The following is an 11,754-nucleotide window of genomic DNA, read 5'->3' on the forward strand; positions in this document are numbered from 1 at the left end:
TTTTAGGAGCTACCTATTTGAAATAGGGCTCTGGGGCCTGGGACATTGGCAAGCTTCTCTGAGCCACGATCTTGCTCTAAGAGATCTGTGCTAGCTTAGCAGCCTGGAGCAGGGCTTGAGGGGGTTTAGGGACAGGCAGTTCCTTAAGCACCTGAAGTCCTCTTACTCACCTTTGTGGCATGAAACTACTGTCTTGGGCACTTAGAGGAGGGGCTATTTTCTCTGTATTCTCAGTGCACCACACCCAGAGTAGTCTCCATTCCATAAAGAGAGTTGGCAAGCAAAGGGAGTCCCCACTTCTTAACTGTGCTCAGTTAGGACCCAGTCTCGGCAGCAGGCAGCTATGGACAGGATGGGAAGTGCTGGAGTTCCCCTCTGCAGGGAGGCAAGCGTTCCAGCTCAGAGCTAAGTGTTCTTGGCTGCGGTAGTCTGTAGCAGATGTCCAGGGAAGATGGGGAAGAGAGGGAGCAGATTTGCTTCAAATACCACAGACTTTCCCTTCTCTTAGAGACTCTTTTTGTAGATATTCTTGAAGAGATGCCATTTCCAGAGACTTCTAAGTGTTATGGTTTGTTTGGGTTTTTCAAAATAACTTCCCCAGTTTCAGTAGGGAGTGGGTCAGTGGAGCTCCTCCTACCATCGTGTCGATGTCCAGAATCTCAATGCTATTTTATAGTTGGGGCAAGCAATTAGAGTTTTGTGTGTTGGCCATAGTTCTTCTGAGTTAAAGCAATATAATTACTTGGCTAATATTTTGTAAAGGTAAAATGAGATTTCTATAAATCATATTGAGATTATAGCAACAAGCAACCAGTGACATAGGGAATAATTGGAACTTGGGCTAGGTTCCTAAAGAGAAATAAGCATTCCAAATTATCTGAAAGTTTGATCTCCCTCCATTTGTATTATTCAACATAATATGCCTCTAAAAAGTTAAATTTAGAATTTCTCCCCCAATGTTGCTTCCTGATATCTCTGTATACTTCAGATGCAGAAGCCCTTTCCCACTATAATAATTATGTACATCTGAGAAGAGGAACATAACTGGTGAGACACACAGTCTCTTCTCAGTTCTGTGCAATTTTTTCATAGGTTATTTAGTTGCAGGCCATCTCCCACCTTACTTAGTGGGATAGATTCTTAGGCATTTCCATAGCGGGTGTTAGCCATACACACTCTAATCAAAGCTCTATGAGTGATCTTAGTTTTTACACCCAATTGATGACAACTCAAATATTTAAGTAAAGGATGCAAATGAGTTATACTTGTGTAACATGTTTTTAATTGTCCAGCTAACCAGTTAGCTGGAATATGATAAATTTGTAGACATCTAAAATGCTTAAAAGATGCACATATGTTTAATTTGATAATAAGCTATGTATATTTTGACGGTTTTAGGTATAGTGTTCCTAGTGTTAAGACAGGTTCATCTGAGGGTAATGTAATTTGTAAGCTTATATTTTATTAAAGATTTAATATTTTCATTTATATCCTCATTTTTTAGATTATAAGCCATTTAATATTGATAACCAAGTTTAAAACATTTTTCTTTTATTGATAAGTAATCAATCAATAAAAATTCTTTAAATACCAGAAATAGTAAATACTTTCTAAGGACTTTTCTGTTAAACATAGCACACTTCCCTTTAGCTACTCACTAGTGTATATTATATATAGGCACTCAGGATATAAATACGTAAATACCAAGGATTCTTGATAATTAAATGTAAAGTGCTTTTGTTTTCACCCATTCATCATTTTCTAAGTAATGTTTTATTTATAATTGTGGTACTTCAACTGACTTCATTATAACCTTAAGAGCTGTTCCTAGCAATATACCCAATTATTTCTCTATGCCAAAGAAAGAAATTAAAACCCTCAATTCAGTGAAGAATTGGATGCAACAAAATTCTTGAATTCTAGAATAAAATCCACTAGGACACATTTGAATACAAAGACCTAAATACATTCAGTAAGATGAATCTCATCACCAAAAGGCATTCTGAAGATGTTTAGCAGTGAAATTGAAGCAAGGAAAATATAGTCAGTTTAGTGAAAATTTTAGTATAATTTTTGCTATCTATGTAAAATGAATTCTGTAAGTAATGCTGTCAACCTTTCTAAGAGAAGAAAGGGTATAATTTTCCAGTTCAGTGGTCTTCAAAAGGTCATGAAGGGGATTGCTGGGTCTCCTAGAGTGGTAAACATTTAAAAACTGCAGGGTGGGAAGTGGGGTTGGGGCCCTGGTATGCCTTCTGTATTACAAAATAAAGGGCTGGATTCCCTCATTTCTCACAGTCAATCCAAAACACAAAACAGAAAAGGTGAGTCTCATAAAGTAGTTCTAATGATGATAAGATGATGTGCCCAATATAATAGGAAAATGATTGGGTAAGTGTACCAGTCTAGAGAACCAGAGAGAGCAGAATGCTTCACTGGAGAAACTGGAAGATAAACATCTTCCAGGCTCCATGTGTCAGTCACTCTGAGCGTGTCTTCTCTGTAGTTACACTATAGCCACCTCTCCTACCACCAATCTACATCGTTTACTAAGTCCTTTAAACCATAGCTTTGTTGGAAAAACTAAAATTTTTAATTCTTTTTTTTTTCTGTCTTTGATTCCCAGATGTATTGTAGAAACTGAAAATTTAGAAGAAAGAGTAGCTGTGGTGAGTCGAATAATTGAAATTCTGCAAGTTTTTCAAGAGCTGAACAACTTCAATGGTGTCCTTGAGGTTGTCAGTGCTATGAACTCATCACCTGTTTACAGACTAGACCACACATTTGAGGTAGGGTTGATTATCTTTTTTTTTTACATGAACTTCCATTCTCTGTTATAAAAATCAGAATTTTATAATGAATTGATTGTTCTTTTAAAGTTAGGCATTTTCATTAAAAGTTCTGGCTTTTTATAAGAAGGAAAAGCAGTACATTTAATTTTTAATGTAAAATATTAAATACTCATAACTGTGTGAAGACTAGCAAAATAAACTAGATCTCTCTCTCTCTCTCACACACACACACACACACACACACATATACATCCCTTTAAGTTTTTACTAGGGCCTATGAAAATAGTTTCTTTGAAACAATATTACAGTCTTAGAATCAAACTAATACTCTTGTGTTTGGGCCTTATTGTTAGCCTGGCAATTTTTAGCAAGAGCTGTGATTGCAAGCTTATGACTCCTAAACATTTTCTTTCCTTGTAGCAAATACCAAGTCGCCAAAAGAAAATTTTAGAGGAAGCTCATGAACTGAGTGAAGATCACTATAAGAAATATTTGGCAAAACTCAGGTCTATTAATCCACCATGTGTGCCTTTCTTTGGTAAGTATTTCTTCCTAAATTTTTAATTGTATTTGGGATAAAATAAGACACTTATTTTATAAATGAGTATAAGCATGCATAATATACCAGTAGGTAAAACTGATTTAACACATATTTTAGCACCTGAATCCCCTCAGAATTTTTTTCAATTAGGACTTTTAAAGATGCAGGTTGAAGATCTCTATTCTGAAAAAGCAAAATGTTCCAAAATCTGAAACTTTCTGAGATGATGTCACAGGTGGGAAATTCTGCATCTAACCTCATGTGAATATTGCAGTCAAAATCCAAGCATACTAAAAACACTGTATGAATTATCTCAGGCTATGCATATAAGATATACATGAATCATAAATGACTTTCAGGTTTAGACATGGGTCATATCCCTAGTATATCTTGTTAGTAATATGCAAATACTCCAAGGCTGAAACATTTCTGGCTGTATGCATTTCAGATAAGGAGTAATCTACCTGTGTGTGCATTTCACTTTCCATGCTCATCTTGAGCAGCCATAAGATGTTATATAATACTTAAGTTTTTATATTCATAAAAAACACTTAAATTGAATTTTAATAAACCAGAAACTCTACAGAAGCATGACCAAACTTATCTTCTTTGTAGACAGTTTAGACAGCTAAACTGTAGACGGCTAAAAATTGTTGTGTATATGCCTTTGGATTTACACCTGCAGCATGTCAAAATTTCATTCTCTTCACCCACTCTTTGGATTCCCCTCTACATCAGGGGAGGGAAGTACCTTCTTCTTCCTTTTAAGATTAAATCTACCATCTGATTCTTATCCTCTTCTGTAGGTTCCTCTGTCTTCCATCATTTATTCCTTATATTTCCTTCCTTCAGTATCTCCTTAACACTGGCTTTTCTCTGCGTGTGCATATGTTTTGGTGATCCTTCCTCTGATTGCTTATAGAAATGATGATCTCCATTGTTTCTCTTGTGTTTAGTCTTTTTAGCCTGTGGTGTATTTGCTTGTAGCCTTTTCCTCCTTTATATCTAGTTTTATATATATGATTCTAAGTTATACTTCATAGAACAATGCTATATTCTGATATTTTTTCCATTTAAGACCTATTTTGTCACTTTTTTGTTTAGATTTTATAGTCAACCACTTTTATATTCACTTCTAATATTTTTGCTTTTTATACATTGTATATAATTGTAATTGTATAACATGTACATTTTATGGTTTACTTCTTTCATTTATCATACCTAAGTATATTTTTATTTTTTAGCAAATAATCTTCATGTTAATAATTTAAAGTGGCTACGTAATATTCCATAAGAATATGACAGTGGGCCAGCGCCGCGGCTCACTAGGCTAATCCTCCGCCTTGCGGCGCCGGCACACCGGGTTCTAGTCCCGGTCTGGGTGCCGGATTCTGTCCCGGTTGCCCCTCTTCCAGGCCAGCTCTCTGCTGGCGCGCCGGCCGCGGCGGCCATTGGAGGGTGAACCAATGAATGGCAAAGGAAGACCTTTCTCTCTGTCTCTCTCTCTCACTGTCCACTCTGCCTGTCAAAAAAAAAAAAAAGAATATGACAGTGTATTAACCATTATGCTGTGAATGGACACCTTATTTCCAGCTTTTTTGCTTTCCTAAATAATGTTATTATTAATATCTTCATTTATACCTTTTTCCTATATTTGAGAGTAACACCTTGAGACAGATAACCAGAAGAGGAATTACATAGGTAAAAAGGTATCAGTTTTTTTTAACTCTTGATACATATTGTCAGCTTGTTTTCTGAAAGGTTTATACCTGTTTTTAAACTTTTAAATTTATTTTTATTTTATTTGAAAGTCAGGGAGACACAAAGAAAGACTGAAAGAGAGAGAAGGAGAACTCTCCTGTCCACTAGTTCATTCCCCAAACACAGTCTAGTCTCCTATGTGAGTGGCAGGGACCCAACTACCTGAGTTTTCACTTGCTATCTCCCAAGGTGGTGTGCAGGAAGCCGGAATAGGGGGTGAAGCTGGAACTTGAACCCAGGCACTCTGTGGGCTGGGGGCATCCCAAGTGGCATCCTAATGGTGGTGTCCAATGCTTGCCTCAGGCTTATGCTCCTTGGTGCTATCTATCATCATGAGGGTATAACAAAAACAGATTTCATCCCAGTATTTTCAACTTTGAGTACCTATTTTTATAAAATGTTTATTGTTTTTATAGGTAAAAACTACTACCTATTTGTTGTAATAATATCCTTTCTTTGATCCCTATAGACATTTTTTATATACTTGCATTCCTTCTTGTCTATGTCCATAGTTTTAACAATCTGCCTTTTCAGTTTATATGTTTAAACTGTCCATTTTTACCATTATATTTTCTTTTGTTTCCAACCTTAGAAAGTTCATCTAATCTAGTAATTTAATATCCAATCATATTTTCTTCTAGCTTTTTTATGATTTGGTTTTCAGAATTATATTTAACTTTAATCAAACTGAAGTCTCTTAGATATCATATGAAATACTCAAATTTCTTTTCCAACAAACTGTTTGTAGGCCCAGGTTCATTAAAATAATTCTTACATATATGGGGCCTTGTTCTTTAATACAAATTATATCCCACTGATTTCTTAAACCAGTGCCATAATTTTAATTATTGTCATCTTGTAATTAGTAATTCTCAGTTGGGGCTAACTCTTTTCCCCTCTCCCCAAGAAAATTTAGCATCCTCTGGAGGCATTTTTTTTTTTCAATTGTTCCTGCTGCGATGGTGCTGCAAGCATCTAGTAGATGTTGCTAAAATCCTTCAGTGCACAATACAGTCCCTCACAATGAAGAAATTCCCAGTCCAAAATATCAGTAGTGCCAAGGCAGAGAAACTCTGCTTTATAAAGCATTTTCATTTATAAAAGTTAATTCTTTGGTGTTTCTTCAGTATTTTTGTTCCCACTTTTGTCTGTTTTCCAAATGAACTTTATAATTTGGTGAAAGGGAGGAAGGTGTCCCAAATACAATTGTAACAATCTATCAATTATTTTGGTATGAAAACTTGATGATATTTAGCATTTCTCATTATTTTTCCTGGGCATTTTTGGTTGTAAATAGTGTTAATACAGTTAATTGTAACAAGTTTTAATTTCCTTGTGTTTTCTAAATATTTAATCATGCCAACAAATAATGAGACAGTGTTTCTTCTGAGTTATGCTTTTAGGAATTAGTCATAATTTCCTAAACAAAGGTTAAAAACAGCGGCAAACATGCAGGTCTGTTTTAAACTCAGTTTCAGCATGGAAAAGTATAATTATACAACTTTCTTGATCAGATTTTTTTATCATGTTATGAAACTGTCTTGTTATTGAACTGTTTCATTATTTGCATTCAGCTATATTTACAAAAGTGTTTTTAATTGATCCTCTTTACAACTTTTCTTTCCCATTTCTATTTTGTCATAATTAATTTCTGCTGTTTTCTTGAGGACATTTTCTTCCCTAAAAAAATTTTCTTTAAAGAGTTAGAGAGAGAGAGAGAGCGAGATCGATCGATCGATCAATCAATCAATCATCCATCCACTGGTTTACTCCCCAAATGGTGGAAACAGCCGGGGCTGGGCCAGGATGAAGCCAGGAGCCTGGAACTCTATACAGGTCTTCCACATGGGTGGCAGGAGCCCAAGTTATTAGGCCTTCTTCTACTGCATTTGCAGGTGTGTTAGCAGGGAGCACGATCAGAAGTGAACTTGGACTCAACCAGTGCTTATGGGCTGCTGGCATCACAGATGGCAGCTTAACTTGCTGTGCCACAGTGCCAGCTGCCCTCTCTAAATTCTTGATAAGAAAAAAAAATTAGGCTCATTTATGTTTTTTTCCTAATAAAACATTAAGGCCTATGCATTTACTCTTTTTTTTTCCCCTAAAGATTTATTTATTTACTTGAAAGAGTTACACAGGGAGAGGAGAGGCAAAGAGGTCTTCCATCTGCTGGTTCATTCCCCAATTGGCCACAGTGGCTGGAGCTGCACCGATCCAAAGCCAGAAGCCAGGAGCTTCCTCCAGGTCTCCCATGCAGGCGCAGGGGCCCAAGGACTTGGGCCATCTTCCACTGCTTTCCCAGGCCATAACAGAGAGCTGGATCAGAAGTGGAGCAGCCGGGATTCGAACTGGCACCCATATGGGATGCCAGCACTGCAGGCTGCAGTTTTACCCACTATGCCACAGTGCTGGCCCCTGCTGGGGGCCGGTGCTGTGGCATACCAGGTTAAAGCCCTGGGCTGCAGCACCAGCATCCTATATGGGTGCCGGTTTGATACCTGGCTACTCCACTTCCAATCCAGCGCTCTGCTAATTTGCCTGGAAAGATGGTTCAGGTGCTTGGACCTCTGCTCCCATGTGGGAGACCCAGGTGAGGATCCTGGTTCCTAACATTGGACTAGCCCAGCTCTAGCAGTTGAAGCCATTTGGAGAGTAAACCAGTGAATGGAAGACTTCTCTCTGTCTCTGTCTCTCTATTTCTCTCTCTCTCTGCCTCTGCCTCTGCCTCGCCCTCACCCTCTCTGTGACTTTGCTTTTCAAATAAATACGCATATCTTAAAAAAAAAAAGGAATTAAAAGATAAGTTTATTTTGATGTAAAAGAATTTTGAAATCCATTCATAGTTTTTTCATAATACACATTTTTATGAATTTTTTGAAGATGCCTTGTATGCATAGACTTCAAAAGTTTTTTTTTTTTTTTTTTTTTTTTTTTTTTTTTTTTTTTTTTTTTTTTGCAGTAAAATAAACTTATCTTTTAATTCCGTTTTCCATGAAGTTATTGAAGTATCCCTTACAAGGGAACTAGAAAGGATCTGGGTAGGTAAGGCCAATGTTTGGGTTAACCAGTATGTCGACATTTTTTGAGTACCTACTAAGTACCAGGAACTATGGTGCTTAGACAAGTGAGAAATTCTTGTACGTAAATGGGCTTGTATTTCTGCCGCTCATGATATTCTATGCTCTCTGGTACACAGAGATGAAAAAAACCCTCAGAACCCATTCATTGTACTCACTGGTAGACCCCATACTATTTGACCCCATCTCCCTGATGGATGGGTAGGTTTTCAGTCATACAAACTGACCTTTCAAAAGTTCTCTCTGTCTCAAATTAACATAACTAATATTTCATAATGTTGTTTAGTGAAAAAACTTTCAGACCTGTATTTGCAGTGGGACTCCATTAAGATGTTTTACAGGTAAGCTGAGTGATTTAGTGACTGAATATAAACATGTACAGATATTTTGATAGGTACACAGATAGCACACCTGCCAACCGCCCTATCCTTTCTGCTCATCTTCCTGGTTAAGAAGACTCTGTTCTTAGAAGGTGGTGTATCTAAAACTGTTCCTGGTCAGCTCAGCTATTCTAGGAAAATGTTTACTGTTCTCAAACTAAAGCTTCTCCGTATCTACAATTAGGCTGCTTTTGTCTTTCTAACACAGTATGTTAGAGCCAAATGTTATTGCTGCTTCACGTCTACAGGGTAGTTTATCGAAACTCCTTCCAGATTCCTGTCTTTAATTCTGGATACTGTTTTTCCCCTCTTCTCTGGGAGGAAAGTCAGAAGTAATAGCTGACACTTTTACTTCTTCTATTATCTTACTAGAATTCTTTTGTTGTTGTTGTTTTCAAAAGTTTATTTATTTATTTGAAAGAATTAAAGAGAGATGGAGAGACAAAAGAGAGAGGAGAGCGCCCCCATCTGTCAGTTCACTCCCCAAATGGCCGCAACACCCAGGGCTGGGCCAGGCCAAAGCCAGGACCCAGGAGCTTCATCTGGGTCCCCCATGTGGGTGACAGGGCCTAAGTACCCAGGCCATCCTCCACTGCCTTCTCAGGCATATCAGTAGGGAACTGGATTGGAAGTGGAGCAGCCGGGACTGGACTCAGCACCCATATGGGATGTTGGCGCTGCAGGGCAGCCAAACCCACTATCCCACAGCGCCAGCCCCACCAGAATTCTTACAGAAGTCTTTTGCTATACTGCCACCATTTGTAGGGGAAAATGTAGGGCAATTTCTCTTTCCAGAGCTCTGCCAGAATTCTGGTCGATATCTCAAATTTTCACTATACATTAAAATGTTCTACTCAAAGGAAAAATGAATATGTGGGCAAATTAACATTCTGTAAATAGGACATACCTCACCCAATTTCTCATAGGTGTACAAACATCCAAGTTTGTACCATCGGCTTTCCCTTTCCTTTTATGCAGCTCTGATCTGTGTACTCCTTCTGGTCTTCATAAATTTTCTTCATCTCCACTTTTGCTTTGTATCAGAATTGATTATATTGGGGTGGGCTTTGTGGCATAGCCGGTTAAGCCACTGCTTGTGACGCTAGCATCCATTTCAGATCACCAGTTCAAGTCTCGGCTGCTCGGTTTCTAGTGCAGCTCCCTGCTAACGTTCCTGGGAAAGCAGTGGATGATGGCCCAAGTACTTGGGCCCCTCTGCCACCCATGAACAGGATGGAGTTCTTGGCTCTTGGCTTTGGCCAGTCCCAGACCTGGCTGTTATGGGAAGTGAACCAGTAGATGAAAGATCTGTCTCTGTCTCTCGGTGTTACTGTGCCTTTCAAATGAATAAATCTGGAAAGGGGAAGAGAAAGGGAAGAGACTATATGTCTCCCACACCCTAGTCTAATTCTTCAAATGCCCTTCCATCTGTTAATGAATAATATGCTCTTTTATTCATTTAAAAAATATCCAGACCTAGGACTGAGTGTTGAGAAAGTAACCTTTTTATTTAAAAAGAAAAAAATTTAGCTTTGCTAGTATATAATATTCATATACACAGGCTGGCACCGCAGCTCACTAGGCTAATCCTCTGCCTGTGGTGTCGGCACTCCGGGTTCTAGTCCCGGTTGGGGCACCGGATTCTGTCCCGGTGTGCCTCTTCCAGTCCAGCTCTCTGCTGTGGCCTAGGAAGGCAGTGGAGGATGGACCAAGTGCTTGGGCCCTGCACCCGCATGGGAGACCAGGAGAAGCACCTGGCTCCTGGCTTTGGATCAGTGCAGCGCGCCGGCTGTAGCAGCCATTTGGGGAGTGAACCAATGGAAGGAAGACCTTTCTCTCTCTCTCTCTCTCTCTCTCTCACTGTCTAACTCTGCCTGTCAAAAAAAAAAATTCATATACACATACATATAGGTTCTGCATTTAAAAAAAATACTATATGTCGGGGAGGGAGGAGAATATGTGCCTAAGCTTTTTTTTTTTTTTTTTTTTTTTAACTGATGCAGTATATGATTGTCAAAGTTTGGATGCCACTGCTGTGATCATTTGTTCTTTTATTCATCAGTTATAAAATAGTTTCCAAAATGTATCCGAAACTTCCCTGAAGTGCTCTTATAGGCATTTTCACAGCTTCAGGTGTGCTTTTACCATTTATGACATGCATTCTCTTATTCCTCCTGTGTTGTCAGTGTCCATCATTATGCCAGCATAATTTAATCAACAAAGTACAAAGAAGTGAGATCTTCCTCCCACTGCCACCACTCTCTGCCCAAACCAGTTAATTAATTGGTTCTTGGCAAGTCTGCATTTTAAATATTTATCCCTGCCTCTCAATTCCCTTAGGCCCTAATCAACCCTCATCATCTCACCAGTACCACTGTTGGCCTGCTAACTGATCTGAACTCCATCCAACCCATCTGGCATTTGGCACAGTTAGAGTAATCCTTCTAGAATACAAAGATGTTTAAAATCCCCTATCTATCTCCTGGATAAAAATTAAGTTCTTTAACAAAAGGCACTCCCTGACCCAGTCCGGGTATTACTACCCACAAACCAACTGTTCACAGGTGAGCCATCAATTTGTGACCAGTTTGGAAAGTTGATTTTGGCTGTCACTGAATATGCATACTCCTGTGGACTTGTCACACTGAACACTGAAATTTAGTAGATCATGCAGCTTATGTAAAGGAGGATATAAGTGGTGGAGAGTAAAGCAGCCAAATGATTGGCAGATATGGGAAATGAAAACCAATGCCTACTAAAACACATGTAACTTTTTCTTAAGAATGTATCCTCAAGAGTGGCCTAGGTGCTAAGAAATAGCTAAGTAACTAATGCACAGTAATAACTCTATACTTTTAAAAATCAAATAGGCATTGATGTCAATCATATTTGGTTGTTATGACTTATTCAGTACTGATTTGAGTCATTTAATCTATTCAAGGCTATTGCCAAAAACTCTAGTATTTAAAAGTATGCTTCTGTCATAATAGCATGTAGAGCCACTCATTTAGTCCTTGCCTTTGTCCACTCGTCTGACATCCCTCCCTCTTCCTCCCTGTACACCAAGCCTCTGGGCTGTAGCCATGTCAGACAACATGCCATCTCTGAGTATGCCTTCCAAGCTTCATCACAGGTCTGTACCTTCGTTCACATCTCTGCTCTGCTTGGAATCTCTTCTATCTATCAAATTTCTATTCATTTTT

At 38.5% G+C, this 11,754-nt stretch overlaps 1 protein-coding gene across 2 annotated transcripts in view; it reads left to right on the forward strand.

The window, feature by feature from the left end:
* The window catches only part of SOS1 (SOS Ras/Rac guanine nucleotide exchange factor 1), a 138,043-nt gene that overhangs the window by 111,334 nt on the left and 14,955 nt on the right, over positions 1-11,754 (forward strand). For both annotated transcript variants that reach the window (XM_051842966.2, XM_051842967.2), the window contains exons 16-17: positions 2,627-2,789; positions 3,213-3,330. In XM_051842966.2, the coding sequence (XP_051698926.1) occupies positions 2,627-2,789; positions 3,213-3,330 (281 nt within the window). The remainder of the gene's footprint in view (positions 1-2,626; positions 2,790-3,212; positions 3,331-11,754) is intronic.

This window comes from Oryctolagus cuniculus, chromosome 2 (genome assembly GCF_964237555.1).
Source record: "Oryctolagus cuniculus chromosome 2, mOryCun1.1, whole genome shotgun sequence".
Classification (NCBI taxonomy): domain Eukaryota; kingdom Metazoa; phylum Chordata; class Mammalia; order Lagomorpha; family Leporidae; genus Oryctolagus; species Oryctolagus cuniculus.